Source organism: Orussus abietinus, unplaced genomic scaffold (genome assembly GCF_000612105.2).
Source record: "Orussus abietinus isolate OABI.00-Male unplaced genomic scaffold, Oabi_2.0 scaffold4, whole genome shotgun sequence".
In the NCBI taxonomy this organism is placed as follows: domain Eukaryota; kingdom Metazoa; phylum Arthropoda; class Insecta; order Hymenoptera; family Orussidae; genus Orussus; species Orussus abietinus.
The window spans coordinates 2,755,168-2,783,089 of record NW_019396014.1 but is presented as its reverse complement, the minus strand read 5'-3'; the positions used below and the strand labels follow the sequence as shown (position 1 = coordinate 2,783,089).

Sequence of the window (27,922 nt, the reverse complement as noted above, 5' to 3'; positions counted from 1 at the left end):
ACCAAAGAATAAATAAACTTTGCAAAATGAGTGATCCGGAATCCGAGATGAACATCCACGAAGAGGAGGAAAATTACGAAGACGAATTTCCACAACCTATCAGTGACGTTTCGCTGACAGAATCCAGCACGATCGATTATCGGTATTTAATCGGACAAATTAAAATTGATATACCTCTTCGGTAATTTTTTAACTTTACTTCGATTAAATTTTTTATTCCAGGGTAATCTGGATTCGAGATAAAGCGTTAAAATGTCTCGGACTTCACGAGCACAATGCACTGTTCGATGAGCTCATAAATGTAAGTATAATTTAGACGGACAAATTTTATAATCGGTATAAAATTCCTTATTTAAATAGTTAAACAGTTGTAATTCGTGTAGGCGAATAATCGATACTATGAGGACAAGTTACTAAACTTTTTGGTCCTTGACACGTATGGTATCATGGACCTGGAGAGGAAACAAGTATTTTTTTACAAAACTTACGAAAGTCAGGTGGTTCAAGAGGAAATCGACGTTTGGGAAGAGAGTAAGTCACCAAAATAAAAAAAAATAAAATAAAAGCCACACGTTTGATTGGCAGTCATGAAAATTAATAAATAATGTTTTTCAATCACGACAGCAGGTAAACATCATTGCCCCCTAAGAAAAATTTCCAAAGCGTCAAATAAATTAATACTTATTCATTGCGTTACAAATTTACCAACGAACTAACCGAGTGGTGTTTTCGGGGGGTTAAGCGGTCAGCCATTTTGCAAAATTTGCAAAATTGGCGGCACTCACATCAAAGGGCCGGCCGAGGTTGACAAACAGCGCGCCTGGTAAAAAAGATAATTCCTAAAAATCGAAATGCACATTCCAACACGATCTGCACACACGCTTTTCCATTTTGCGAGAGAACAAAATTACTGCAATCCATCTGCTCAATTTCTCTCCGACTTTGTCGAATTTTATCCAGCCCGATTTTTTATCGAATTTTGATCATCACGTTCACCTCGATAGGAAAGGTGGAAAAGGTGGAGGAGAAAAAGGTCCAGAAACCGAAAAAACTGAAAAAAGGGAAGTCTAAGCCAGAAAAGGGGGACAATTTTGAGAAAGACGTGAGCAGCATGAGCACCGGTACCGAAGGCTTGGCTTCCACGATGACGATCCTTTCGGACCAAAGGACGTCTACCCAGGAGTCCGTAACAACGGGATCGAAGACCCAAGACAGCGCAGAAAGCGTTTCCGGGGAAAAAGAGGCGGCAGAAAAATCGAAAAGTCAATCCAAAAGCGCCGCTTCGCGTAATACGTAAAATTTTTCCCGACTTATCTTCCCTCAATTCCTTGCATTAACTCCAGATTAAATTTCAGTGAACTCCTTCGTGCCGCCAGCGGGGGAAGAGGGCAAGTACATCTTGAAGAAGGTAAACCACCATAAACGAGCATTGAACAATTTTTTAAACAATTTCCCGACCACGCAGAAAATGGTGGAAAAGGTCCTGCGTATCCCGGTGCTTCACATGTTCTGTGGGAAAATCGACGCGAATGATCCTGAGCTTCAGGGAGTGAATCTCATTTATTTCCTGAGGACGAACGAAAATGGCGTCCCTCCTTACGAGACCTACGAAGAGTGCAACGCAGACATCGTCGATTATTTAATAGTGGGCTCGTTGAATGGGAAGTTCCTATCGTCTTTTCACAAAATGCTAACAGGGGTGAGTCCTCCCTTACTAAAAATATTTAAGACCTCGCCGAGACGTCTAAGGTCTTTATTAAAAAAGAAATCGAAATATCTAGGTGTTCAAGCCATTGGTGGAGAAACAATTCCGGGGATTATCTGCGGTCCAGCAGCAAGAAGAAGACAAAATGGACAGACAAAAGTCCAACTCGGGAAAGAGTAGCCTGACGAGCACTCAGGTCACCAGAAAATTCCTTAAAAAAATTAATTTATGTATTACAATAATTTATTTATTAGCGGAATTTGAACAGGTGACCGCGTTCATGAAGCCTTCCGACTACAGGAGGCATTCCGTAAGAGCATCTCAGATATCCGAAGAGTACATGACCGCGAGCGATGTTGCGAAATCGAGGCAGGACAAATCCGCGACTTCTAGAGAGCAGTTTAGCAAAAAGAGCGAAGCGATAGACGAGGACAAGTCGACGAAATCAGAGTCGATGACTGACACGAAGAAGGCCAAGGAAGAGGAGGAAGAAATGGAGCCGACGAAGAGGGATCTATTGGATCTTCTTGCTAACTTGACAACGACGGTAGAATGGTAGGACCTCCTCGTCGCTCTTTAAATTTATCATTTTTAAATATTTACCACACATTATCCTCCCACCAGGACGTTGGAACACGTCGAGGGCGACACATTATTAACGCTGCCGAAAATGCCGGAATTGGCAGACCCGAAAATGACGAACGAAATGTTTATCGCCAACTTCGAGATAATGCAGCAACTGGAAGACGTCGTCACGTCCTGGGGAAAACATATCCATAAAGTAGATGATAACAGAGATAAAAATTCCATAGAAAAGTATACTTAGGGATACAATAAATTCGATTCTTCAGGTTCTAGAGTCGTACTCGAACAAAGTGCCGCAGGGAAAGGGTCCGATGGCGGAATTCCATTATTGGCACGAAAAGGAGACAGGCTTGTCATTGTTGGTGGAACAATTAAAAACCGACCCAATCCCCAGGATCCTATCCTTGCTGGACCAAGCACAGTCTCCGGTTGCCTTTGCTTTTGACAATTTCCGAGTAGAGTTGTGGAGATTCTACGCCGAGGCAAGAGACAACAACAAGTTCCTGCAGACGGTCGTCCGCTATTTCAAGGTAGTGAAAAAATTAATAAATATTAATCTCTCTCAGCCAGGAAATTAAATTTCATTGATCCTCTCCCAGATGATCACCGAATCGGACTCCTTCAAGACGATCGCGGACTCGATACCGACTCTCATCGAGGGAATCAGAATGATCTGGGTGCTCTCAAAATACTACTGCGTAGAGGAGAAAATGGTCCCCCTCTTCGAGAGGATTTCCTGGCAGCTCTGCCAGAACGTCATGAGAAATCTCGCCGTGAACGATCTCTTCAAGTACAGCGAAAAATGATTTTAAAGCATCAATTAAAAATAATCCCAGATTATATATATAATATTTCATGCAAATATAATTTTGTCACCGCATTGGGAATATTTTTGCATACCCAGGAATCCTTTGGACGACGTCCTGCAGATGACCGAGGATGCTCACAGGATGATGAAGAACTGGAAGCTGAGCTACTTGACCACCAGGCAGAATATCGAAATCTCAGGGAAGGGAACTCGCTGGGAGTTCGATCAGCGTCGTCTCTTCAAGGAAACGGAGTACATAGCAGGGGTGTGCAAGGATTTAAATAAGATAGCGAGCGTCCTGGAGGATTTCTACAACATCTTCGGGGCAGAGTTGAAATCCATCATCGACGACCCGGCCCAGATCGACGCGATCGTGAAACGCGTCGATACTTTGGTCCTGCCGATCCAGGACGCGGATTTCGACGTCTTCACGGAATTCAACAAGGAGAACTGGGATGCAACAATGAGCTCGTTTTACACCGAAGTGACGTATCTGGAAAATCAGGCCCAGTTTTTCATCGACGAGTGCTTTCGAGTCTTGATCCGAGCAACGGATGCCTTGGAAATGTTGCTGAAATTTAAAAACATAAAAACCAGGGAGGCGATCCAACAATTGCTGCTGAGGAAGTTCGACGTGATCATGCAGCAATTCAGTAAAGAGATCACGCTCGTGGAGAACATCTTCAACAGAGGTATCCGAATAAGAAAAAAAAATGGCGGTGGCTCGAAAAATGGTTTTCATGATTAATTACTGAAATTAATTACTCCAGGCAAGAGAAATCCACCCCTTTTGGTGTACCACCCACCCCTAGCGGGCGCGATTTACTGGGAAAGGCAGCTCTTCCACAGGTTGAAAGGACCGGTGCTGATGTTCCAGCAGGTCGAGGAGCTGAAGAACAGCGACTTGAAGCTCCTGGCTTTTAGCCAGTACTTCGCGATCGCGAAACAGATGAAGTCGTTCGAGGACTCGAAATTCTCCGCCTGGGTGGAGAAGGCTCAGAACACCCTGCCGAGCGCCATGAAGAGGAACGTCCTGAAGGTGGTCTACTACGACAGGGAGAAAGGTGAGGAATATTTAATACGCTTCTTGAGAGAAGTGATCAATTATTCCGCGTTTAATCGCAGTCGAGGAGGCCCAGAGGATTCAGGAATCCAAGGTGCATCCCCTGACTCTTCAGATCAAACGGGCTCGGAGCAAGGAATTCCAAAATCCTTTGCTGCACGACCTTTACCAGACGACGCCATTGGGCTCCTTGCAAAATCGAGATAATCTGGCCTCGAAGCAAAGCACGGGTATTTTTTACTTATCCTCTAGATATTTAATTAAGGGATTATCCTAGAAAGAGTAAGTATGGAACTCTTCTTCAGCTTCTTCAACTCGTCGAACGGACACTTCCGGTTCCGGGGCGCAGAGTTCGAGGGCGATCACCTTGGCCCCCAACTCGATGTTCAAATCGGAGCGGAAGTCGCTTAAAAAAATGGGACCCGGTGGAGACTACAGAGCTTCGACAGTTTCCAGCGATAGATTGCAAGGGACCACCTCTGCCTTCTTCTGGAGAGACAACATGCACGGTGTCATCCTTGCGGAACGGCAGCTGAAGTTCGAGGTGAACTTCAACATCGACGTCTTCGAGATCATCCGCGAGGTAGAATCTGTAAAAACCAAAATCCATGATAAAAAAAAAACTGGAGGAATAAATTATCTCCAGGCGGAGCTGCTGGAGCAGCTCGGATTCGAGCTGCCGAAAATTGCGAGAGACGTGGGGATCCAGAAAGACCGTCTTCAGGAAGACATGGAGAACGCCGAGAAGATAATCAAGCAGTACAACGAGATCGTCGACAAGCTGGACCGTGCTGACGTAAATTGTCAAGAAATCGTGAACTCTGAGTAAGGGAATTCTGATAAGGAATATTCCTTGCTTTCAGATATCGCTCCTGAAGAGGACCCTGCAGAACATCGAGATGCATATTCAGCCCGGACTGACCAGGTTCAACTGGTACTCGCTGGGCATCACCGACTACGCCAAAGCCTGTGGGAAATTATTGAAGAGCCTCACGTCCATCGTCGCACAAGTGAACCAGATGAAAGGAGACCTTGATCGTAGAATCGAGTCAGATATCGAGAGCTACAACCTCATCGCCGGTTCCGTCGACCCGGACGGTCCGGATTTCCAGGTCCTAGGATGCAAGGTAGGTCGTTAGGAACCTCATCAGGGTTGAAATAATCGAGATGCCGAAAAATTCACCGTGAATCCTCTCCGTTCCTCAAGGAGTTCTTCCTGGATGTGGAGACGAAGAGGACGGAGCTGATCTGCGCGATGCTGAAGGCCTATCAATCGGCCAGCCCGATGATGATCAAGCTCGAGAGTCTGGTGGAGGGGACCTCTTCGGGTCGAAGCGACGCCATGCAGCTTTTCTACGAAAGATACGAGCACAAGATTTTCACGGCCTTCATAACGTGAGTTTGGGTGCAAGGTCCATAATTAAAGGTAAATGTTGAAACTCTGAAAATCCCTCAGGTGCATCGTGAGGAACCTTGAAGTGCTCAACAAGCTACTTCTCGGGAACAAGGCGATGTTCTACGTGGACGTGGTCCTGGTGTCTTCCGAGGTGGTCCTTCGACCCTCCGCTGCCGAGATCTACACGATCATCCTCCACGATGTAAAGGACCTGCTGGAGAGGCTGAAGGTCTTCCCAAGATGGATGTACAAAGCTTGTCGCGAATGTCAACCGCAGAAAGTTGGCCAGGTCGACGACTTCGTGACGTTCAGCTTCTTCGAGGACGTGATGAGCGTTCAGGTACCTGAGAAGATCCCCCAGAAATTGTTAGAAATTAGTAAAAATTTATTACTCTTCGTGATCAGCTGGTGAACGACCTGATAATAATGGTCCAAGACACGGCGCACAGATTGGCCTTCGAGTGTTGGAAATACCTGCTCAGGTGGAAGAAGTACTCCAACCTGTGGCACTTCGACAAGCTGCAGACCTGCGAGAAATTCGCCTCTACAAATCCGACCCTAAAGCAGTACGAAGAGAAGTTGTCCTTCTACGGGGCGATCATCGAAGAGATCGAGGAGATGACTCCGTACTTCGACATCAACAGCATCCGGTGAGTGGAAGAGTATTATATAAAATAATTATACATGCATATAAGGATAACAATTATACATGCAAAAATAATTACAGGATAAATCTTGAGCCCCTACTCTCAGGGATAAAGGACCACGCCAGGGAGTGGAAGCAAGTCCTGGGGAACTACCTCCTGGACAGCACTCTGGATTCCATGTACGACTTGAAGAGTAAGATAGAAAAATTCAGGGGAGAGATAGAACTTGTCATCAGTGGGCTGGACCGCTTTAAGATCGTCATGCAGACAATCGCCGACATAAAGAAAATGGCCATCCAGGCGGAGGTCCAATATTCCTTGTACCAGGTGCGACCCCTGCTTATTATTTTTTATATCGTTATACTTCCTTTCTGGGAATGATCCCGTTGATTCAGGAGACGTTCAGAACCTTGGACATCCACGAGGTGGAATTTTCCGAGGAGGACGAAAAGCTGGCTTACAGGATGCAGCACGACTGGGAGTCCTTGTACCTGGGCGCTCTCTACAGAGCCACCTCCCTCGAAAGTACAAAGGACCGATTCTGCGAGATGACCAAGGAGCAAATCCTCGATTTCATCCGAGAACTCGCAGAGTTTGCCGAGGACTTCGAGAGAAACGGCCCAGGAAGTGTCGGCAACGACCTGGACCTGGGGACGAGAAAAATGGACGTGAGCTGTGACTCCGAAACCCAAGTTCTCCAATAATTAGTTGAAATTATTCTCATACACAATTGTTCAACTTTTCAGGAGTACTTCGACCTGATCCAAGACCTGGACGCGAAGCGAGTGGACCTGGTGAACGCAGAGGTCCTCTTCGACCTGGTACCAACCGACTACTCGTCCTTCCTGAAAGTGAAAAAAAATTACGAGGGCATGGAAGCTCTGTACAAATTATACAAAACCCAAAAAACCGCTCGCGACGTGTGGGCGAAGACTCTTTGGGTGAACCTGAACCCCCAACAGCTGATCGACGGAATGGAGCAGTTCTTGAAGGAGTTCCGGAAGCTCCCCAGGGCGTACCGGCAATTAAACGTCGGCAAGGCTTTGGAAGCGACGATGAAGGCTTTCAGAGACTCCGTACCCCTCTTTGTCGAGTTGAAGAACGAAGCCATGAGAGAACGCCATTGGCTGGAACTGATGGACAGAACTGGGAAACGATTTGACATGACCCCTGACAGGTTGGGGGATAATTGACTATCAGTGACTTTTAAAAAATTCCCGGGACCACCAAATTTTCAATTTACAAAATTGAAATTCTCTAGAGACTTGGAATGTACCATTTAACTCTGCTTTCGTCTTAATTCCGCGTTATCAATTTCTATACATTAAGACTAGATATAACATATTCGTAACAGTATGCCTGCGCTATAAAATGTGTAGTTAAGTAAAATTAACAATTTAGTTAGAGACTAGAAAATATTTCGCCTCAGGGATTCGATGACCCTTCGACGAATGATAAACCAACGTCATCGACTCTCTGACACCTCCGATATTTTTTTCAGCAACATTTCGCGAAAGACTATTGAACTTTTCGATTATTTACGAATGTTTGATAAGACTCAGTGGGTGGTACATTAATGCTACTTAAAATGCAGGCAAGGAGTGTCATAGAGGGGTGAGCTATTTATAAATAGATATTCCCGTAGCCGTGAAATACTTTGAATGAAACAATGAAATAATTTATGAATCCATGTAACCGAGACTATTCACCGATCGAAAGGTTCACCCTGGAGAACATGTTCGCCATGGATTTGGCGAGGTACCGAGACATCGCCCAAGGCATTGTAACAAACGCGATAAAAGAGCTGAGTATCGAGAAGGGAGTCAAGGAAGTAGAAGAAGTCTGGAAGACGATAGAGTTCACGGTGGCGAAACATTTCAAAGGTGAGTGGTGAACTTGAAATGTTTCTTAAATAAATCCGGATCCGCGTGAAAATGTAGGAACCGAAGACCGAGGCTACATCCTGGGACCAGTGGACGAATTAAATCAGGTCCTGGAGGACAACATGATGAACTTGCAGAGCATGTCAGCCTCCCAGTTCATCGGTCCATTTCTGGGCAGAGTGCAAAAATGGGAAAAAGCCATGCAGACCATTTCCGAGGTCGTGGAGGCTTGGATGGACCTGCAGAGAAAATGGCTCTACCTCGAGGGGATCTTCGTGGGGGGCGACATCAGGATGCAGCTCCCCGAAGAGGCGAAAAAATTCGACGAGATCGACAAGACGTTCCGCAAGGTGATGCTGGACACTGCGAAGAGGCTGAACGTCTTGGAGTGTTGCATGATTGCAGGTACCCGAAGATCATCGGGATTATTGGAATAAATCATTACATATGACATTGTTCTCTCCCTTAAGGTAGAAAAGAGGAGTTCGAGTTGCTGAGTGCCGGGTTGGAGAAGTGTCAGAAATCGCTTACGGAATATCTGAGCAGCAAGCGAGCGGTGTTCCCACGGTTCAACTTCCTCAGCGACGAGGAGCTGCTGGGGATCCTGGGAAGCAGCGAGCCCTCGGCGATCCAGGAGCACATCGGCAAGATGTTCGACAACCTCAACAGATTCAGACTCGGTCCGGACAATCAGGACCGCACCGTGGCCAGTGCTTTGATCTCGACGGAAGGGGAGATCATGGAGTTTAGGGACGCCGTAATAGCCGAGGGAAAAATTGAGGAGTGGATGGTCCTCGCTCTGGCGGAGATGAAGAGGTCCAACAGGTACCTCACCAAGAAGGCCGTCCACGATTACGGCAAGGTACGAATTACTGACAACGAAAAAAAAAAAATTAAAAAACATATACATTTTGACGTGAAAATATTTCTCTTCCTCAGGTCAGAAGACCCAGATCCGAGTGGATCCTGGATTTCCAGGGGATGATGATCCTCGCGGCGAACCAGATCTGGTGGACTGCCGAAACGGAAAACGTATTCGACAAGATAGCCAAAGGCGAGAAACGAGCGATGAAAGAGGTGCGAGTTCCTTTCCAAGTTAATTTGTAAATCCTTGAAGCTGGATCCTTTTCTCCCTCCGCAGTATTTGCAAGAGCTAAACAAGCGACTGGACGAGTTGGTGACACTGATGGGTGGCGATACCCTGACCAACAATGACCGGAAAAAAATAGACACTCTGTTAACCATCGACGTGCACATCAGAGACATAGTGGACTGCTTCGTCAGGGACAGCATCATGGACGCCATAGAATTCGAGTGGGAAAGTCAATTAAGGTGGAAAACCTGTCTCGAGCTCCCTAAAAATCCCCGATTATCGGGAATTTCATAAATCCTTTTTTAACAGGTTCTACTGGGTGCACGATTTGGATAATGTCTGGATGCACCAGTGCACTGGTGCATTCGAGTACGGGTACGAATACATGGGGTTGAACGGAAGACTCGTCGTGACGCCATTGACCGACAGGATCTACTTGACGATCACTCAAGCACTTTCGATGCAGTTGGGTGGTGCACCTGCAGGTGGGCAATTAATTAGAACTAAACTGAAAAAGGACTTAAAAATGAATTTCTCCTGGATACCGTCCCTCCATTACCTCTTTAGGACCCGCTGGAACAGGAAAAACGGAAACCACGAAGGACCTGGCCAAAGCCCTCGGTCTGCTCTGCATCGTGACAAATTGCGGCGAGGGCATGGATTACGTTGCAATTGGGAAGACTTTAGGTGGTCTTGCCCAATGCGGTGCATGGGGATGCTTCGACGAGTTCAATCGAATCGACATATCGGTGCTCTCCGTTATCTCGACGCAGTTGCAGACGATTCGCTCCGCGTTGCAGATCAAGGCTAAGAGATTCATGGTACGAGAAAAAAAAAAATAACTCGCGAAAAATAGCAGGATTCCAATTAAAAAAAAAAATTACAGTTCGAGAATCAGGACATCGTCCTGGACCCAAAAGTGGGGATCTTCATAACGATGAACCCAGGATACGCAGGACGAACGGAGCTCCCGGAGTCCGTCAAGGCCCTCTTCAGACCCGTGGTCTGCATAGTGCCTGACAAAGAGATGATCTGCTTGATTAAATTATTCAGTGCCGGATTCCTGACGGCGAAAGTACTTGCCAAGAAAATGACGGTGCTGTACAAATTGGCGGAGGAGCAGCTCAGCAAACAAACTCACTACGACTTCGGGCTCAGGGCTCTCAAATCCGTCCTCAACATGGCTGGGCACCTGAAGAGGACCTCCGGCGACTTGCCGGAGAACGTCGTCCTGATGAGAGCCCTGAGGGACATGAATCTACCGAAATTCATTTTCGACGACGTGCCCCTCTTCCTGGGACTCATCAAGGATCTGTTTCCAGGACTGGACTGTCCCAGGGTCGGATATCCAGACTTCAACAAGGCCGTGGAGGATGTTCTAAAACAGGACAGTTACATTCCCCTCTCCGACCAGGTAACGCATATTTAAAAAACGACTTTAAATTAAATAATAATTATTCGAAGAAGAAAATCGACACTTCGTATGTAGATCGACAAAGTAGTTCAATTGTACGAAGTGATGATGACGAGACACTCGACCATGATCGTGGGACCAACCGGAGGTGGGAAGACCGTCGTGATCGAGACCCTCTGCAAGGCTCAGACGAACCTGGACAGACCTACGAAATTGTACATCATGAATCCGAAGGTAATTATTAATTAACAAGGTAAATGAATTATTGACTATAAGTTGAGATGAAATAATTTTCCACGACGCCCAAAGGCCTGCACGGTGATAGAACTCTACGGTGTCCTGGACCCCTTGACTCGGGACTGGACCGATGGGCTCCTGAGCAACATCTTCAGGGAGATCAATCGCCCCCTGGAATCCGGAAAAGACGAAAGAAGGTACATTCTTTTCGACGGCGATGTCGACGCTCTATGGATCGAGAACATGAATTCGGTGATGGATGACAATAAGCTCCTCACCCTGGCCAATCAGGAGAGGATCAAGATGCAGGACCACTGCAGTCTGCTGTTTGAAGTACGCCGAAAATTCGTCCATCTCTCCTCCTGGATGAATCCAAGTCCAATTTTTTAATTGTTAAATTACCCAGGTTGGAGATCTCCAGTACGCGTCACCAGCCACAGTCTCCAGAGCTGGAATGGTCTACGTGGACCCGAAGAATCTGGGGTACCAACCGTACATGGATCGATGGATCGGCAGGAGATTGCCCCAGGAACAGGAGACCCTGAAGGCACTCTGCGAGAAATACGTGCACGGGATTTTAAGACTGATCCTAGACGGGATGCTGGGCCTGCAGCAGATCGTCCCCTTGAAAATGATTATTCCTCAGACGAACCTTAACATGGTGATAATTTCTACGCGTGATTTTACAATCCCCGGTTTGAATTCATAATGTACAATCTGGATATAATTTCCAGGTAACGCAATTATGCAACATGATCGACGGCCTCCTCCCTGCTCGGCAGGAAGAAGAGGCTCCACCTGCGTCGGACTTAAACGAGACAACTAGGGAAGACGAGCGACGAAATTCGGCAGAAAAGGCAGCAATGAGATACGAGCTCTTGGAAGCTGTCTATATACAATCTTGCTATTGCTCTTTCGGAGCAACTCTCGTCTCGGAAGCAAGACCCACGTTCGACGAGTTCATGAAGAAGACCTCGGGGCTGATGTTGGTGGAGGACACTCCCGAGAAGGCTGCGACGACTCGTGAGCTGGAAATTTTAATTTCTTGTATTTACGTCGGAATAAAAATTGAAAGAATGATCGATCATCAGGGTACCTTCCCATCACGTATCGCTCTCTCTACGATTACGTGCTGGACGTGGAGAAACGCATATGGATACCCTGGAAATCGCTGGTACCAGCCTACATCCACGACCGGGAGAAGAACTTCAGCGAGATTTTAGTACCGACGATCGACACCCTGAGGACAACTTGGTTCGTCACTTTGATGAACGACTTGAAGAGACCCGTCCTGTTGGTTGGCGAGACTGGGACTTCGAAAACCGCCGTCATCCACGACTTTCTTCGGGGTTTGAACCCTGAAAAATTCGTAAGACTCTTTAATCGGTCGCTCATACTATACCCAAACTAATACAATATGTTTTTAAAAACAGAATCAGCTCCTGATAAATTTCTCTTCGAGGACGACCTCGATGGACGTCCAGAGGAATATCGAGTCTTCCGTGGAGAAGCGAACCAAGGAGATCTACGGGCCACCTCCTGGGAAAAAATTAATAATTTTCATAGACGACATGAACATGCCTCTGGTCGACACTTACGGAACCCAACAGCCCATAGCCTTGTTAAAATTACTCTTCGAGAGAGGCGGGTTTTACGATCGCGGAAAAGCCCTGAATTGGAAGCAAATGAGGGACATTTGTGAGTGGACGCTGCGTTAATTTTTTTTTTCCGCATTAAATAGAATTATGCAAATATTCTCTTTGGTTCCAGGTTACCTCGCAGCAATGGGTAAGGCAGGAGGAGGAAGAAACGAGGTGGATCCTCGATTCGTCACCATGTTCTCCACATACAACGTCACCTTCCCTTCCGAAGCGACCCTGAAATACATCTACACCTGTATCCTCAGTGGCCATTTGGAGCCCTTTCCCGAAGAGGTGCAAGAAGTGGCGCCCGACCTCGTACAAATAACTCTGGACCTCTACAAAGTACACTATTCGCATTAAATAATTATTAAAAAATAATTAACGTGACTACATTTCCAGGACATCACCGTAGAGTTACCGCCGACCCCCTCGAAGTTCCACTACATCTTCAACATGCGGGATCTCTCTAGAATAGTCGCAGGGATGCTGCAGAGCCATCCGAATTACTTCTCCAAGGCCCAACACCTGGTCAGACTCTGGAGGAACGAATTCGTCAGGGTGATGTGCGACAGGCTCGTCACCTCAACGGTGAAAAAATTTCGCTGGACAACGGCAAAGCAAGGTTGAATAAAAATTAACGAATGCTACCTGCAGGACGAGGAGATCGTTCGGGAGCACTTGAAGGAAAAAATCAAGGTAGTCTGGGAGGAAGAGCAAGAACTCGTGGAGTACAGCTTAAGGGACCCTCTCCTCTTCGGGGATTACAGGAATGCCTGTAACGAGGACGAGCCGAGGTTCTACGAGGACCTGCTGGACTACGAGGCGGTTTACAGTCTTTTCCTGGAGGTGACTTCGATCCTCCTCGTCAGGAACTAATTTTTCAAAAAAAAAAAAAACTAACGATTGACTTCAGATCCTCGAAGAGTATAACGAGAGGAACGTGAAGATCAACATGGTGCTTTTCAACGACGCTCTGGAGCACCTGACAAGGGTCCACCGTACCCTGAGAATGCACCGAGGCCACGTCCTGGTGGTCGGCATCGGCGGAAGTGGGAAACAATGCGTGATTCGATTGGCAGCCTTCGCAGCTGCTTGCGAGATTTTCGAAATCACGCCAACCAGGGGGTACAACGACCTGAGCTTTCGCGAGGACATGAAGAAGCTCTACAACCTGGTCGGGGTGGAGGACAAGAGAATCACCTTCCTCTTCACGGCTGCCCACATCGTCGACGAGAGTTTCTTGGAGCTCGTTAATAACATGTTAATGACAGGAGTGGTGCCGTCTCTGTTCACCGACGAAGAGAAGGACGCCGTGGTGAACTCCTGCAGGAACTCCGCCAAGGAGGCCGGATACGGGATCACCAAGTGGGTACTTAAAATTCAACTCGTTAACGACCCCGTAATAATTTCTAATGATTTAGAGAGAACGTTTGGGCATACTTCGTCAAGACGAGCATGTCCAATATGCGCATTGCCTTGTCGATGAGCCCATCCGGAGATACTTTGCGAGCGCATTGTCGAAGTTACCCAGGGATGGTGAACAGCACCACCATCGATTGGATGTTCGTCTGGCCGGAGCAAGCCCTCCTAGCTGTCGCAAACGTGGTCCTCAGAGATGTAGGATGTTCCCTGCTGCAGGTCCGAAAAAAAAAAATGGAGACGTACAATAGACGTATATTTTACAGAACCCCAACGTCCCCGAGACCTACAGGGAAGCGATCGTCCAGCACGTGGTGCACGTGCACATGTCGATCGGCGAGTACACCGCAGAATTCCTGACGAAGCTCCGTCGTCAGAATTATGTCACCCCGAAGCATTACCTGGACTTCATCGACATCTACCTGCGACTCCTCGTCGAGAAGAGAGAATACATTGAGTCGCAGTGCGAGCGTCTCTCCGGCGGTATTTCCAATTATCAATCATAAAGCAAGAACGCTGAGATTAAAAAATTAATGAAAATTCGTTTGTGAGTCAGGACTGAAGAAGATAGCCGAAGCTTCGGACACCTTGGCGGAGCTGAACGAGATCTTGGCGGTGCAGAAGGTCAAAGTAGCGGAACAGACCGGCAACTGCGAGGAATTGTTGGCGTCGATCGGCGAGAGCACCGACATTGCTATGGAAAAAAAAGAGATCAGCATGGAAAAGAGGAAGGAGATCGAGGTGCAGAATAAAATCATCGCCAAGGAATCAACCGAGGCTAAGGAAGCTCTAGCCGAGGCGCAGCCTGCCCTGGAAGCTGCGAGACTAGCTCTCGGAGATCTCGATAAATCCGATATCACGGAGATAAGGTATATTTCCAGTCATCGTGAGATTTTCTAAACGCACCTAACACGTGTGACATTTTTTTTAGATCCTTCGCAACGCCACCAGAACCCGTGCAGATTGTCTCCGAATGCGTAGCAATTATTCGGGGGGTGAAGGACATCTCCTGGAAGGGTGCCAAAGGGATGATGAGCGACCCGAGTTTCCTGAGATCCCTGCAGGAGATGAACTGCGACCTGATCACGTTAAAGCAGCAACAAATGGTCAGGGCTCATCTGAAGAAGTCGAATAAACTGGAGCAGATGAAGTCCATCAGCAAAGCGGGGTACGGACTCTACAGATTCGTCCTGGCCGTCCTAGATTATTGCGCCGTCTTCAGGGAAGTACGTAAAAATCTGAAATAATTCCCCCCAGGTGATTATTCCTCTAGGAGGATTTCCCGATACACTCCCTACTTTTTTTTATCCAGGTGAAACCAAAAATCGACAAAGTGAGGGCTCTGGAGCTGGAGGCGGAGCGAGCGCGAAAAGCTCTGGAAAAAGAGGAACTTGCTCTGAGTCGCATCGAGAAGCAATTAGCGGAATTGAACGCGAAATACGAAGTCGCGATGAGCGAGAGACAAAGGTTACAAGAGGAGACTGACATTTTGCAAAGGCGGCTGATCGCCGCCGACAAGCTAATCGGGGGTTTGTCCTCTGAAAACGTTCGCTGGGAGAAGGACCTGGAGAACCTGCACGAGGAGATGGAGAAGATCATCGGCAATTGCCTCCTCTCCGCGGGATTCCTCTCCTACAACGGCCCCTTTTCCTACGAATTCAGGATAGAGATGGTTTACAACGACTGGCAGAACAGCGTCCTCAGCAAGGAGATCCCCCTGACTCAGCCCTTCAGGATCGAGACCCAGCTGAGCGACGACGTCGAGATCAGCAGGTGCCGCTCCATTCCCCTCGAAAGCATAATTGAAAAAAAAATTGATAATAACGAAAAATCGAATCCATTAGCTGGAATTCCGAGGGTCTACCTCCGGACGAGTTGTCCGTCCAAAACGGGATCCTGACGATGCGAGCGTCCAGGTTCCCTCTGTGCATCGACCCTCAGCAACAAGCCATTAACTGGATCAAGAAGAGGGAAGAGAAGAAGAACTTGAAAGTCGTCACCTTCAACGACTCCGACTTCGTCAAGCAGGTGGAAATGGCGGTGAAATACGGCTTCCCGGTTCTCTTCCAGGACGTCGACTACATCGACCCGATACTGGACAACGTGTTGATGAAGAACATAAGGAGTGAGTTAATTCATTAACCAGAAAGAAAGAATTAAAGATAGTTAAATGATATGGAACTTTCGAACCTCCAGCCGTGGCAGGAAGAACCTTCGTCGTCCTGGGTGACAAAGAGGTCGACTACGACAACAAGTTCCGGTTGTACCTCACCACAAAGCTGTCCAATCCAACATTCAACCCTGCTGTCTATGCCAAGGCAGCGGTGATAAACTACATGGTGACGACGGCGGTAAGCGGCTGATTAATGTCCTCCATAGATAATAATTACTGGAAAAATTCCGTGGATCGAATCGAGAGTAGCTCCACGATTCTTGGGCAGGGCCTTGAAGACCAGTTGTTATCGGTGGTCGTGAGGACGGAGAGACCCGACGTGGAGGAGCTGAGGGAATCCTTGATTACGGAGACCAGCGAGAACAAGACTCTGCTCCAGAAGCTGGAGGACAGCCTGCTGAGGGAGATCGCCTCCAACCAGGGCAACATGTTGGACAACATCGATCTGATAGAGACCCTGGAGAACACGAAGTCGAGTGCCGATGACGTGATGGAGAAGCTTCGTCTAGGCGAAGCGACAGCAGCCGACATAAACGAGCTTCGAGATGGATATCGTCCAGCAGCGAAAAGGGGCGCGATTCTGTTCTTCGTCCTGGCCGACATGGCGGCAGTAAACGCGATGTACCAGTATTCCTTGAACAGCTACCTGGAGGTGTTCATCCATTCCCTGAGGAAAGCCCTCCCGGGGTCCACGCTCGCCCAGAGACTGAGGAACGTCATCGACATGCTGACGAAGAACGTCTACGACTACGGGTGCACCGGGATCTTCGAGAAGCACAAGTTGCTCTACTCCTTTCAGATCTGCACGCGAATAGAGCAAAGTAAGGGCAGAGTGAACCAGGCGGAGCTGGACTTCTTCATCAAGGGGAACGTGGCTTTGGAGAAGGCTCAGAGGACGAATCCCACCAGGTGGCTCCCGGCTACGGGCTGGGAGGACATCCTGAAGCTGAGCAACGACTTCCCTTCCATATTCGGGCAACTCGCCGATCAACTACAGCTTCGCTCTGACGAATGGAAGAAGGTATGGCTCTTCAGGGATAACGCGTTTAAAAAATGACGACTCTAATGACGCTTTTCTAGTGGTTCGATTTGGACACTCCAGAGTCGGAGGAGCTCCCTTGCAGCTACTCCGACACCTTGAAGCCCTTCGAGAAGCTGATGCTGATCCGATGCTTCAGGGTGGACCGGGTCTACAGAGGGATCATCAATTATATAAGCGAAACCATGAACGAGGAGTACGTCACTCCCCCGAATGTCAGCTTCGACATGATCTATGAACAAAGTACCCCCACGATGCCGGTGGTGTTCATCCTCAGCCCTGGGTCCGATCCCACCTCGGAACTGATGAAACTCGCCGAAAGATACGGCTGTGGCGGCGGAAAGTTTCGTTATCTATCCCTCGGCCAGGGCCAGCAGAAGGTGCTCCTGGAAAAAAAAAAAATATTCTCTGCATTTATTTTACGTACTGAAATGACTATGTATCCATTTTTTGACATAGTCAGCGATAGACTTGCTGGAAACCGCGGTTGCCAGAGGCCAGTGGCTGATGCTGCAGAATTGTCATCTGCTCCTCAGCTTCACCAGGGAGCTCGAAAAGCGTTTGGAACAGATCGCAAAGCCGCACCCCGATTTCCGCCTCTGGTTGACCACCGACCCCACTCCGAATTTCCCCATCGGAATCCTGCAGCAATCCTTAAAAGGTTTCGAATTCAATTATTTAAATTTATTATTGAAAATCTCCTCACCACCGGCAAGTTTTCATTCTCCAAAATATTTTCTGATTTCATCCACAGTCGTCACCGAGCCTCCGAACGGCTTGAAGCTGAACCTGATGAATACTTATTTCAAAATGCGACCTCAGACCTTGGAATGTTGCGAGCATGAGATTTACAAGGACCTTATATACGTCCTTGCGTTTTTCCACGCAGTCGTGCAGGTACCGACATTGGAATATTCATAAAAAATATTAATAACTATATCGCACGCTATCAATTACGTTGCAACTATCAGGAGAGAAGAAAATACGACAAAATCGGCTGGAACATCAGCTACGACTTCAACGAGTCCGACTATAACGTTTGCACGACAATCCTAGACACGTACTTAAACAAAGCCTTGATTACGAAGGAGTCCAGAATTCCCTGGAAAAGTCTTAAGTATCTCGTAGGAGAGGTACGCTTTTTGTATTTTCCTTGTATCGGGACGAAGCGATGCCGAATTAATATTTTTTTTGCGGAATTTAGGTGATGTATGGAGGTCGAGTCATCGACGACTTCGATCGACGAGTCGTCAAGGTGTACATGGACGAGTACTTCGGGGACTTTCTGTTCGACGCTTTTCAACCCTTCCACTTTTATCACGACGACCACGTGGACTATGTAATCGCTCCGAAGGGTGACAGGGACTCTTACATCGAATTCGTGGAGAAACTTCCGCTGGTTAACTCGCCGGAAGTATTTGGGCTCCATCCGAATGCCGAAATCGGCTACTTCACGCAAGCGACAAAAGAAATGTGGACAAACTTGATCGAGCTGCAGCCCCAAACTAGTAAGGAACAATTAACAATACTTAAAATGAACAAATACCTCGCAAAGAAATTTTTTAAAAATATTTATATTACGGAGTAAACGTAAAAAGACTTGCCCTTGCTGATTTTAGTCGGCCGGAAGTCAAGGAGTAAGTAGACGATCCTGATATTAATTAATGTCTGTACTGATGAACATTGATATTTAATTTTCTAATTAATGTAAAAATGAAAATTTCACTTATCGAGAAAAACATTGCATGTGTAGTTAGTACAGGCACTGGGATAAGCAGAGAAGAGTTCATCGACAACGTCGCCAAGGAGATCTTGTCCAAGATGCCTCCGGAGTATGACATGACAAGAGTCAAGAGGAACTTCGGGATGACGGTGTCTCCTTCGACCATCGTTCTTTTCCAAGAGCTGGAAAGGTTTAACAAACTGATCAGAAGGATCACCGTTACTCTGACCCAACTCAGAAAAGTAGTTTCCTATTTTGTTTCGCTAAACAAAAATTTAGTCATTTCCTTCGTGAAGACATTGGTACGTTAAAAAAAAAATTCAAGGCCATCGCTGGTGAGATTGGGATGGACAATATCCTGGACAGCGTATCCACAGCCCTTTTCAACGGAGCACTACCCCAAGAATGGGCTAATTTAGCACCAGCCACGAGGAAAAATCTTGCAGGCTGGATGGACCATTTTGAGAGAAGAATAGAGCAGTACACACTTTGGGTAAATCGCTGCCTAATACTGCAACTCTTATTTTTTAATCGGACATGTTTTTTCACTTTCTGTAGGCTGGTTGCAATGAACCCGTTGTCATCTGGTTATCCGGACTGCACATTCCTGAAACATATTTAGCAGCTTTAGTACAAATGGCTTGTCGAAAAAATAACTGGCCACTGGATCGATCCTTAATTTACACTGCAGTAACCTATTTTACGAAAGCTGACGAAGTCGAAGAAAGACCGGACCAGGTACTGAGAATTTTTTTAATGCTTTGATTCAGAAATTTTAAATAATTAATTTCCAGGGCTGTTTTGTACAAGGATTATTCCTGGAGGGTGCCAGATGGGATACAAGGGAACATTGTCTCAAGAGATCGCATCCAAAAATATTGATAGAAGAGCTGCCTATACTTATGATCGCACCTATCGAGGCTCACAGACTGAAACTGCAGGTGAAATCTAGAATGGAATTATTTAATGATTTAATATTCTTAATAAAAATTCTGAGAACCCATAGCTTGATAAGCTTGAGAATTAATTATTAAAATAATTGCCGTAGAATACCATAAAGACTCCTGTATACACAACATCGAATCGTCGAAACGCGATGGGTGTTGGATTAGTATTCGAAGCTGATCTAGGTACAACCGAACACATTTCTCATTGGGTACTCCAAGGAGTTTGTCTCGTCCTCAACGTCGATTAATTTCCTTCTACTACTTCAACTAACTTATATGAATTAATTTCTAAAATATATATCTTGATTATACAATTACTTTGATAAAGCTGTAAATAATAGTATAAGGATTAATGTTACATATACGAAGTAATAGGTGAATAAAGATTGTTTCTACATTTCATTGGAGTTTATATAACAAGAAGTGACATTAGGTCAAAGAATATCGAAGATATTTAAAATGTTTTTATTTCTCCTCGGATATAGTACAATTATGCTTAGCTTGTGGCAAGCATAAATTATAAAATGAACTTTCTATAAAATCTTTTACTTTCTGCCACTTGACAAACTGTTCTTGCAGTTGCCTGGCACTTCTTGGTTTACCAACAAAATGTGGATCAACAATAAGCAAGTATATCTCTTTCGACCCAAAATGAATCCCCATAATTCCTTTACTGGAACAGTCTCGATCTCCGCCCATCATAATCGGGCTCCCAAATTCTTCGAAATGCTTTTTGATCGTCTCTGCATGCTTGGCTAGATCTCTACCACTTGGTATATGAATAATTTTACTAAGAACATTATACCGCTGATCCAATGCAAGGCTCACCTATTGGGTCAAATCAACACATGCGATGGCATTAATTAATTTACTGAACCACCCCATACCTATTTAAAAAACACTTTATTAACGTACTTCAACACTTCCTATCCATTCTCTGGATCCGACAAAGGATTCCTCTTTATCTTCCATCGCAACCAACGTCTCCTGAATGCACCTTAAACTCGGAACAACCTTATCCGAGATTTTATTTTCCCTTACCCAAGAGCAAATAGTCTGCAGCGTTCTGTACCCGCATCCCCAGCCCTAAAGAAAATAACGTGCTAAATGTTATAGAAACAATAAATAAATTAATCATCCAAAATAAATCCCCTTTAATACAATCACCTTATCGTTAAAATTATCGCATCCATAATGCCAGTACTCGCAGCTACCTCCAACTAGAAAAGTCTTGCCGGTTTCAGGTAACGGCAGGTTCTCATGGACATTTTTCAACAAATCATACGAAGCCATTCCGTAACACCTGTCGTCACCTACAATAAGTCAGATCATTCAACCTCCGTCATCAATGCAACTCTTACGTATTGCTCTCTATTTATCAATGACATATTGCGAGCACCTGTAGCAAAACTGAGTGCAGGAGAAAGTCGTGACGTCACCGGTCAACAACTGCAATTCCCTGACGTCCATAACCTCCTCTGTAATGCTCTACAAGTTGTAGAGGTTAGGTTAGGCTACCATCTTCCCAAATCAAGAAGCAGCGCAGTCCCTAGGATGTCTCGGAGCTCATCCGCGAGCCAAATCGGAAGGAACAGTATTTGATTCACGCTGCGGAGGTCGAATCAGGTCGAATTAGATTAGATCGTCGCGAAATTCGGCAGTCGCGCGTGACCTCTTGGTCGTAGAACAATCGTGGCGTCACCTGCCAGTGAGACGCGCTTCTCCATCCATTGGCGAGACGCAGGAAAACCGAGCGCCGTGTAATTCACCTTGGGAATGCATTCACGTGCCTCTTGCTACGGACTCTCGATTCTGACCGTTAAATACAGCCTGGTGATATACCTGGCGTGGCGCTATCTTCATCGCGAGTCTCCGTCTCCTCCGAAACCGTCCGCGGAATAAAATCACACATCGCCGATGAGTGTTCGCGATTGCGCTGAATTTTGCGCGGAAAGACATACGCGGTAAAAATTCAGCCGAGGAGAATCGAGGTGCACCTAGTGCACGGCTCCAGGAGAAACGAGAGGTTGGCGTGGGTGGTCACGTGATGCAGTCGAACTGCTACAATTGACAGGTCCAAGTGGGTGCAGACGACGGGTCACGACAGGTGAATGTGATGGAGAAAGTAATTAAACGAGCGGATAAAACCGAATCGAATCTCCCAATTAGAGAGGTCCAATTGAGTTAATTAACGCGCGTAAATGTCCGCGCTTGAGATCTCTTTACTTCTTCTTGTATGTTTGTTTTTAATTACGGAACAGGGTGGAGGTGGAAGCCGATAAAGGAAGCAGACGACGGAAACAGCGCAACGACAAGTTCGAGGGAGCGCTCTGCAAGTTGCTACAAGTGCCTGACGAGACTAGATGAGGAGCTCCCGAAGGACGACGGGGGCTCCGCGTCGCACTTCGTGAGTGTCCTTTTGATTTAAATTAATTCTAGTCGACTCAGAAAATTTGCAACAATCGATCGGTACTCGAGCAGTCATCCGATTAGATTAAACGAGTTACGGGTACCGTCAAGCTGTCCGCAAGCTTTTGACGGCCGAGTTGACAGAGTCTTTTGCCCTCGTTTTATCGATTTTTATTTTTCGCCTCGCCGACTGTCAATTTTGACATCGCCACGAGAGATTTGACATTATTTAGGATTTTTTTTCCCTTCCTTTTGGAGCGCGACCGCGATTCGGGGGGTTCTGACGAGAAATTCTTTTTTGAGGTTATACATAACGATTGTGTCAATGGAATTTTGTTCTGAGCTTTTAGTCTGCCTGGATCGTAAAGCAAGATCGAAGATAACATTTTGAGTGCCGAGATTACCTTCGTTTGTACATACGTCACCCTTTGTGTTCGAGACAGTGCTATGAAGATTGAGATTGCCGCAGCCATTCCTTGTTGATGGATTCAAAGAGATGATTTGAAAGAAAAGGGTTCAGAAAGTCGGGGGAATGATGTACGGGGTTGGAGATTTAGAGACGGTGTCTGCCGGCTGGGGCCAATTATTGGAACTGAGTCCCACGAACGATCCCGATGTGGGCTCGGCTGCGGACGGAGAGGAACATTTCTGCAAACTCATTTTGTATAAAGAAATTCAGAACTCTAGGTACGTCTTGCGACAGTGTGATAATTTGATAGAAGTTACGTCATATTTATGTTTATTTTTCAGAGTACGCATATGGGATGTAGTGATACTGATCCCTAATTTAATCTTTCTCCTGTTTGTCGCGGTACGGTTCAATCGAGCGAGACTTAAATTGAGAGCTACCAGTAGTCCAATATTTTTAGCATTTTATGGATTGGTCATTTGTAACGTCATTATATCCGTTATACGATGTGTAGTATCAATGACTGTCAATGCAGCGGCGACCGTTGGTGGCAATGTAGATAAGATTCTGTGGGTCACGGTCCGATTCTTTCTCCTGGCCACGGAAATGAGCGTGGTTATATTTGGCTTAGCATTTGGTAAGCATATCTTTTTTAAAAAACTTTTCAAATTAATTACTAAGCGATAATGCATTTTATTTTAGGACATTTGGATAGCCGTTCCAGCATTCGCAGGGTATTACTTGCCACGTCCTTTATAGCATTGGCATTCACTATAACCCAAGGAACCCTTGAGCTAGTTTTACCGGATGATACGTTTCGCATACCCAGTAAGGATTTTTACGTATTTGGTCATGGCGGCATGATGTTTTGGTTTTGTAGCAGCATCGTGTTCACCACCGTAAGTAATTTCTGTGCAAGACGGAATGCAGTCGCTACCTGAGATCTCTTATAATCGAGTTTACATTTTTAGATATACATATTTATACTTATCCTTCCATGGACACGGCTGAGAGATCGACTAGCCCTTCCCAGTAAGTTTTTATAAAAATCTGCGAAAAGTTACAAAGTGTCGTCATCTAAATAATTTTTGTTTTAGCACGGAAAAGTTTTTACGTTTATGCAGGCATACTAACCACATTGGATTTAGTACAATCAGTAGGAGCTGGCCTCTTGAACTACACACAAAATCCTATTGGATTGTGTGTCGTTGACCTTACCGCAGCAATTTATTTAACACTTTTTACACCATTGGTTTACCACACATTCCTGTCGGAGTTCTTTGGGTAAATCATCTAATTAATGCATCGAAAAACTTTTAACAATAATTTAGAAATTTCCCTTTTGTCACTGTATATATATTTTTTTTATTGCAGAGTGTCACAACCTTCGATAATGTTTTCATACAAGGCGCAGGTAGATGATGCAATGGATGAAGATACAGTGTCGCTACCACATCAGCAGAGTTTCTCATCGTTGAAAACAGACAGCGACTACATTTATCAGGTCCATACCCCGTCTATTCACATGCCTCTGTACGATTCCACGTCATCAAAATCATCTGCTCACAAACAGAAAGCTTCCCTTTATTCCTTGGCTCCTAAACAAGATCCTAAGTCAGGAAGTTCCAGCCAGTCCGGGTCCCATGTAACATTGTATGGTACATCACCGGGGATAAAGAACCTTGGCAGACACCATAGTATTCAGAAGAGTACACCAGATCTTGGGAGTAATCCTCTGACAAAGTCCGAAAACCTGGGCGACCCGCAAAAGAGTACACCTAACATCAATTTCAACAATCCGGCATGGAATGCCCGTACGATCTCGAGAACTAAATACGACGGTCCTGGGAGCATTTCAAATTTGATTCTATTACCAAAAACTGCTGGAGATTTTGAATACGAAGGCAAGGGTAACGACGATAGTGCCAATTTACTACTATCCAGCAAAAGTAGTTCGGACCGTGAAGCTCGAGGTTTAGCATCTTCGATTGCATTAGAATCCGATTCCGTTATTTTACCATTGACGATATCAGGGCTAGACGTTCGATCTGAATCAAGAGGAAGCTGTACGCCTCCTGAAATTTCAATGACCGCTCCACCTTTGGAAAGTAGCTTGAGGAATATTTTGGACAGCGGGACTCTAGAGCTCAAAGCGACAACGGAGATGGTTCCCTCCAAAAAGCATAGCAAGTCAGGATCTATGAAAGGCTTGCCGAAGCCTCCAGATATCGAATCCCCAAGGATAAGTTCGGAAGAAGAATCTAGTCTTGCCCGTCACTCGTCCATGAACAAAGACGTAGAATATCGAGGCAGAGATTCAAAGAATAAACCTCCTGTCAAGGAATCGGCTGGATTGGGCGATTACCTGCAATCCTTGAGCTCTCCAAAACGTTAGGTTCCTCATCTAGTAAGAGAGCGAAGCTCTCTAAAATTTTTCTTCATACGCTTCTTCTTCCCTCGTGCTGGATTTGTAAATAATTAATGACAGTATCTTCTGGACATTCAATCAAGCATTCCTAGGTCTTACTTGTGTGTACATTTTTAGTGGTTTTTATGAATTCACTATAATTCGCTTTAACTATTCGAACAATGTTCAGTACGTAACAAAGGTGCAATCATTGGTGTTAAGTGTATGTTATAACAGTAAGAAAACCCAGTGCTCAGTGTTCTTATCCAGGAATACACTCATATGTTTATGGCAAACGTACATACACTCTGTAGATTGTGATAAGAAGGGTTTTCTTTCTTTGTATATATTAGCATGTCGGAAAACTTTTTATTAAACGTATTATTGTAGCTCATGCAGATGGTTTTATTTATTTATGCTAACGTGGCATTTACGAATACTAAAGAATAACAGCTTCGTAAGGCAGGATAAATGTGACATGATCTACCGAAGCTTTATTCTTTTTTGTGACTTTGATCCACCATTTAAAAGCAGTGCTTAGCATTTTCTTATCATCTTCTTTGCACTCTAATGTTATGACATGTTCGAGTTAAGAAATCAAGAAAGTTGCAAAATTATTCGTATCGACCATGTTTATGCCTATTTAGTGAGTCTTAATATGGAGGATAATTACTTAATGCGATTATATTGCATTCACAAACAGAACTCGTTGCAGAATTTTTGCTACGTAGTGCTGAATGTGTAATCGATAACTTGTAACTGCTGTTTTATCTTCAAAGTTATTATCGGTACCAAATTGAAGCTTCTACTTAATATCCTTTGAACTTATCGAACGATAAGTTTTTAATGAGCATTCATTTGCAAAACATGAGACGTCGAACAGCTATTTGGAAATGATAATATGCTTGTCGCTGTATAATTTAAGCACGCTTGAGTGAATGCATCAGAAAATTTGTATCTTAAAATTAAATGAAAATTGCAAAGGAGATGCAAATTAATATATATTACGTTGTTCGAACTTCGAAAATTATTTTGTTCACAGAATCACAGTGTCTACGACTCGACGCAATTTAATGCCAGCTCTGCACCGATCAACCCTCTGTACGCAGCATCGCTGCAAAGTCCTGACAGCATTACTGGATATAGTATAGACAGTCAAGAAATTCACACACATCCTAATGGATACCAACAATGAGTCATCGATGGTGTTTTCAATTAACAATTGTGATCTGGATAAAAGTGGGTTCACTTTAAGTGTCCAAAGAACAATGTGATCTTGCACAAGGTTGCAAGGTGTTCGACTACTGTCAAGTAAGTTCGGCCAACTCATTTCCATTGTAACGTTGTGCTTTTACAATTCCAACGAAAACGGATTCTAGTCGCCGATGTAGATTAATACCATCGAGAATGGCTGTAAAGGTGAAGCAAAAAGTATTTTAAAGTTTTCTTAAGTAGTTCGTAACTAACACGTACTGGATGGTTGTGAAGCAACAAAGTGTAGATTTAATATATGAATTTAATATGTGAAATTTGGGTACCTTGGTTCTACTGATCGTAAAAATCACCCATGATGCGTTGAAGTACAGAGAGACCATTGAAATTTATCGGTGATTGTAAAAAGGTTAACATTAACTCACAAGATGATGTCAAGTTCAGCGAGTCTTTAGTTTATAATATTGAGGCGTTTTACGAAAAAAAATTGTATCAAATTCAAAAATGGTTCGCTCCTAAAATCAGATAATTTTGTAAATGTCTTGGAGGTCTGCTAAAAAAACTTTAATCGCGCATTTTCCAATCTGCTAATCGTTCATCCGTCCTGTGCCACATGTGTCGAAGATAACTGTCGAACAAACACATTTGGACCCAGCATGAAAATATGAAATCGGAACGATCGGCGTTACAACCCTACTATTTTCCTACTTTTGCATTAAGAATCGCTAGAGAAACATTAAGGACAATATAGAAGTCGTTAAATTAAGGAACTCCAAGCATAAACTTAACTTAGACATAACGGAAGCTCGATAGTCAAACACTAAATGCATACCTTCTTACGTAACAGATGTAATAAAAAGATTTGTAACCCGTTCTTTGGCAATTTCGTTTCCATGTCCTATGTTATGATAATAATTATACTCTGCATAGCAATTGCTTTCCATTGTATAAGCCTATTAATTGCTCATTTATTTTTGATCTTCGTTCTGTTGACTGTCGAGTTACTAACATGGTCAGTATACTACACTAAGATAAAGACTCCATCCATTATGTATGTAAATTTGTCTACTTTAATGTAAATCCTATAATTTATTTATAACAACATACTGCGTGCGCATTTATGATAATGTACTCAATTTCTCTAAAGCAATGGCTAAAAGGATGACTTTTCAACTGATCGTCCTAATATTCCATGACTAGTATTCTAGATAAGTCCGATCAGTAGAAAAGGTTTTGTGGTATATAGTCTGATTAGCAATAGCAACGTTTATTCTAAGTATGTGATGGTACTGAATGTGAAAACTATTTCATAAAGGTGTCCTTAAAGTGGAATTCGATATAGAAGTCGAAAACTAAATATAGAATCTGCAACCTCTTTTCTGTAACGAAAATGGCACTGCCAGTACCAATCGAATGGTAATTCAGATTCTTGACAAGAGTTAGCCAATTCTTGTATAACGATTAACCTCTAATGGATTTTTTTCACCAAGAAACAAAAATTATAAACAAAACAGTGCGAGGATTATTGAAATTTATGAAGTTGAAAGTTCATATGTATTAAGGAATAGTTTATAATCATTTCCCACGAATTCCGGTTTACAATCCAGAAGGCAAATGTTAGGTTCAATTGAAATATGGAGTAATCATGATTTTACAAATTGATGAAGCAGACGTATTCGATTTGTTCATTATCTGAGTGCTAGTAAAAAT

General features: G+C 44.8%; 3 protein-coding genes across 6 annotated transcripts; 2 read left to right on the top strand and 1 right to left on the bottom strand.

Moving 5' to 3' along the window:
* The first annotated feature begins 26 nt into the window (after window positions 1-26).
* Window positions 27-20,023, top strand: LOC105695439 (dynein heavy chain 10, axonemal). Its single transcript, XM_012416977.1, has 58 exons — window positions 27-142; window positions 223-301; window positions 384-531; window positions 1,005-1,286; window positions 1,356-1,408; window positions 1,466-1,699; window positions 1,782-1,901; window positions 1,974-2,260; window positions 2,330-2,486; window positions 2,557-2,820; window positions 2,890-3,080; window positions 3,195-3,790; window positions 3,869-4,162; window positions 4,224-4,391; window positions 4,467-4,957; window positions 5,025-5,292; window positions 5,361-5,556; window positions 5,618-5,897; window positions 5,963-6,207; window positions 6,285-6,531; window positions 6,600-6,872; window positions 6,951-7,381; window positions 7,924-8,087; window positions 8,145-8,492; window positions 8,558-8,949; window positions 9,027-9,164; window positions 9,229-9,419; window positions 9,490-9,665; window positions 9,748-10,001; window positions 10,067-10,594; window positions 10,670-10,828; window positions 10,904-11,164; window positions 11,238-11,492; window positions 11,566-11,854; window positions 11,923-12,200; window positions 12,265-12,529; window positions 12,602-12,816; window positions 12,874-13,062; window positions 13,129-13,320; window positions 13,388-13,839; window positions 13,896-14,091; window positions 14,160-14,376; window positions 14,450-14,762; window positions 14,825-15,119; window positions 15,206-15,666; window positions 15,738-16,018; window positions 16,090-16,244; window positions 16,335-17,087; window positions 17,147-17,485; window positions 17,565-17,766; window positions 17,860-18,002; window positions 18,077-18,238; window positions 18,310-18,613; window positions 18,859-19,070; window positions 19,154-19,321; window positions 19,387-19,566; window positions 19,623-19,769; window positions 19,877-20,023. Exons 1-58 carry the CDS (start codon window positions 27-29, stop codon window positions 20,021-20,023), a joined length of 14,841 nt encoding a protein of 4,946 aa, XP_012272400.1.
* A 145-nt stretch (window positions 20,024-20,168) lies between these two features.
* Window positions 20,169-21,301, bottom strand: LOC105695678 (ufm1-specific protease 1). The gene is made up of 4 exons (XM_012417468.2): window positions 21,175-21,301; window positions 20,943-21,088; window positions 20,691-20,861; window positions 20,169-20,603 (listed from the first exon to the last, which is right to left on the bottom strand). The coding sequence occupies exons 2-4, from the start codon at window positions 21,066-21,068 to the stop codon at window positions 20,241-20,243; spliced, it is 660 nt and encodes a 219-aa protein (XP_012272891.1). The 5' UTR covers window positions 21,069-21,088; window positions 21,175-21,301; the 3' UTR covers window positions 20,169-20,240.
* A 468-nt stretch (window positions 21,302-21,769) lies between these two features.
* On the top strand, window positions 21,770-27,569 carry LOC105695674 (transmembrane protein adipocyte-associated 1 homolog). 4 transcript variants are annotated; one of them, XM_012417461.2, is made up of 9 exons: window positions 21,770-21,882; window positions 22,037-22,182; window positions 22,628-22,871; window positions 22,935-23,230; window positions 23,296-23,492; window positions 23,565-23,625; window positions 23,691-23,877; window positions 23,968-24,097; window positions 26,043-27,569. In XM_012417461.2, exons 3-9 carry the CDS (start codon window positions 22,717-22,719, stop codon window positions 26,193-26,195), a joined length of 1,179 nt encoding a protein of 392 aa, XP_012272884.1. In that variant the 5' UTR covers window positions 21,770-21,882; window positions 22,037-22,182; window positions 22,628-22,716; the 3' UTR covers window positions 26,196-27,569. The 4 variants fall into 4 exon arrangements, with proteins under 4 accessions (XP_012272884.1, XP_012272881.1, XP_012272883.1 ...); XM_012417458.1 differs by lacking the exon at window positions 26,043-27,569 and having other exon boundaries at window positions 23,968-25,394; XM_012417460.1 differs by lacking the exon at window positions 26,043-27,569 and having other exon boundaries at window positions 22,535-22,871; window positions 23,968-25,394.
* The last annotated feature ends 353 nt before the right edge of the window (window positions 27,570-27,922 follow it).

Coding starts and splice junctions, on each gene's coding strand:
- LOC105695439 (XM_012416977.1), top strand. CDS start 27: ATGAGTGATCCGGAATCCGAGATGAACATCCACGAAGAGGAGGAAAAT. Junction 8,493..8,557: donor GGAGTGTTGCATGATTGCAG/GTACCCGAAGAT, acceptor CTCTCCCTTAAG/GTAGAAAAGAGGAGTTCGAG. Junction 13,840..13,895: donor GCCGGATACGGGATCACCAA/GTGGGTACTTAA, acceptor CTAATGATTTAG/AGAGAACGTTTGGGCATACT.
- LOC105695674 (XM_012417458.1), top strand. CDS start 22,717: ATGATGTACGGGGTTGGAGATTTAGAGACGGTGTCTGCCGGCTGGGGC. Junction 23,626..23,690: donor AGATCGACTAGCCCTTCCCA/GTAAGTTTTTAT, acceptor TTTTTGTTTTAG/CACGGAAAAGTTTTTACGTT. Junction 23,878..23,967: donor TTCCTGTCGGAGTTCTTTGG/GTAAATCATCTA, acceptor TTTTTATTGCAG/AGTGTCACAACCTTCGATAA.
- LOC105695678 (XM_012417468.2), bottom strand. CDS start 21,068: ATGGCTTCGTATGATTTGTTGAAAAATGTCCATGAGAACCTGCCGTTA. Junction 20,862..20,942: donor GCGATAATTTTAACGATAAG/GTGATTGTATTA, acceptor TATTTTCTTTAG/GGCTGGGGATGCGGGTACAG. Junction 20,604..20,690: donor AATGGATAGGAAGTGTTGAA/GTACGTTAATAA, acceptor TTGACCCAATAG/GTGAGCCTTGCATTGGATCA.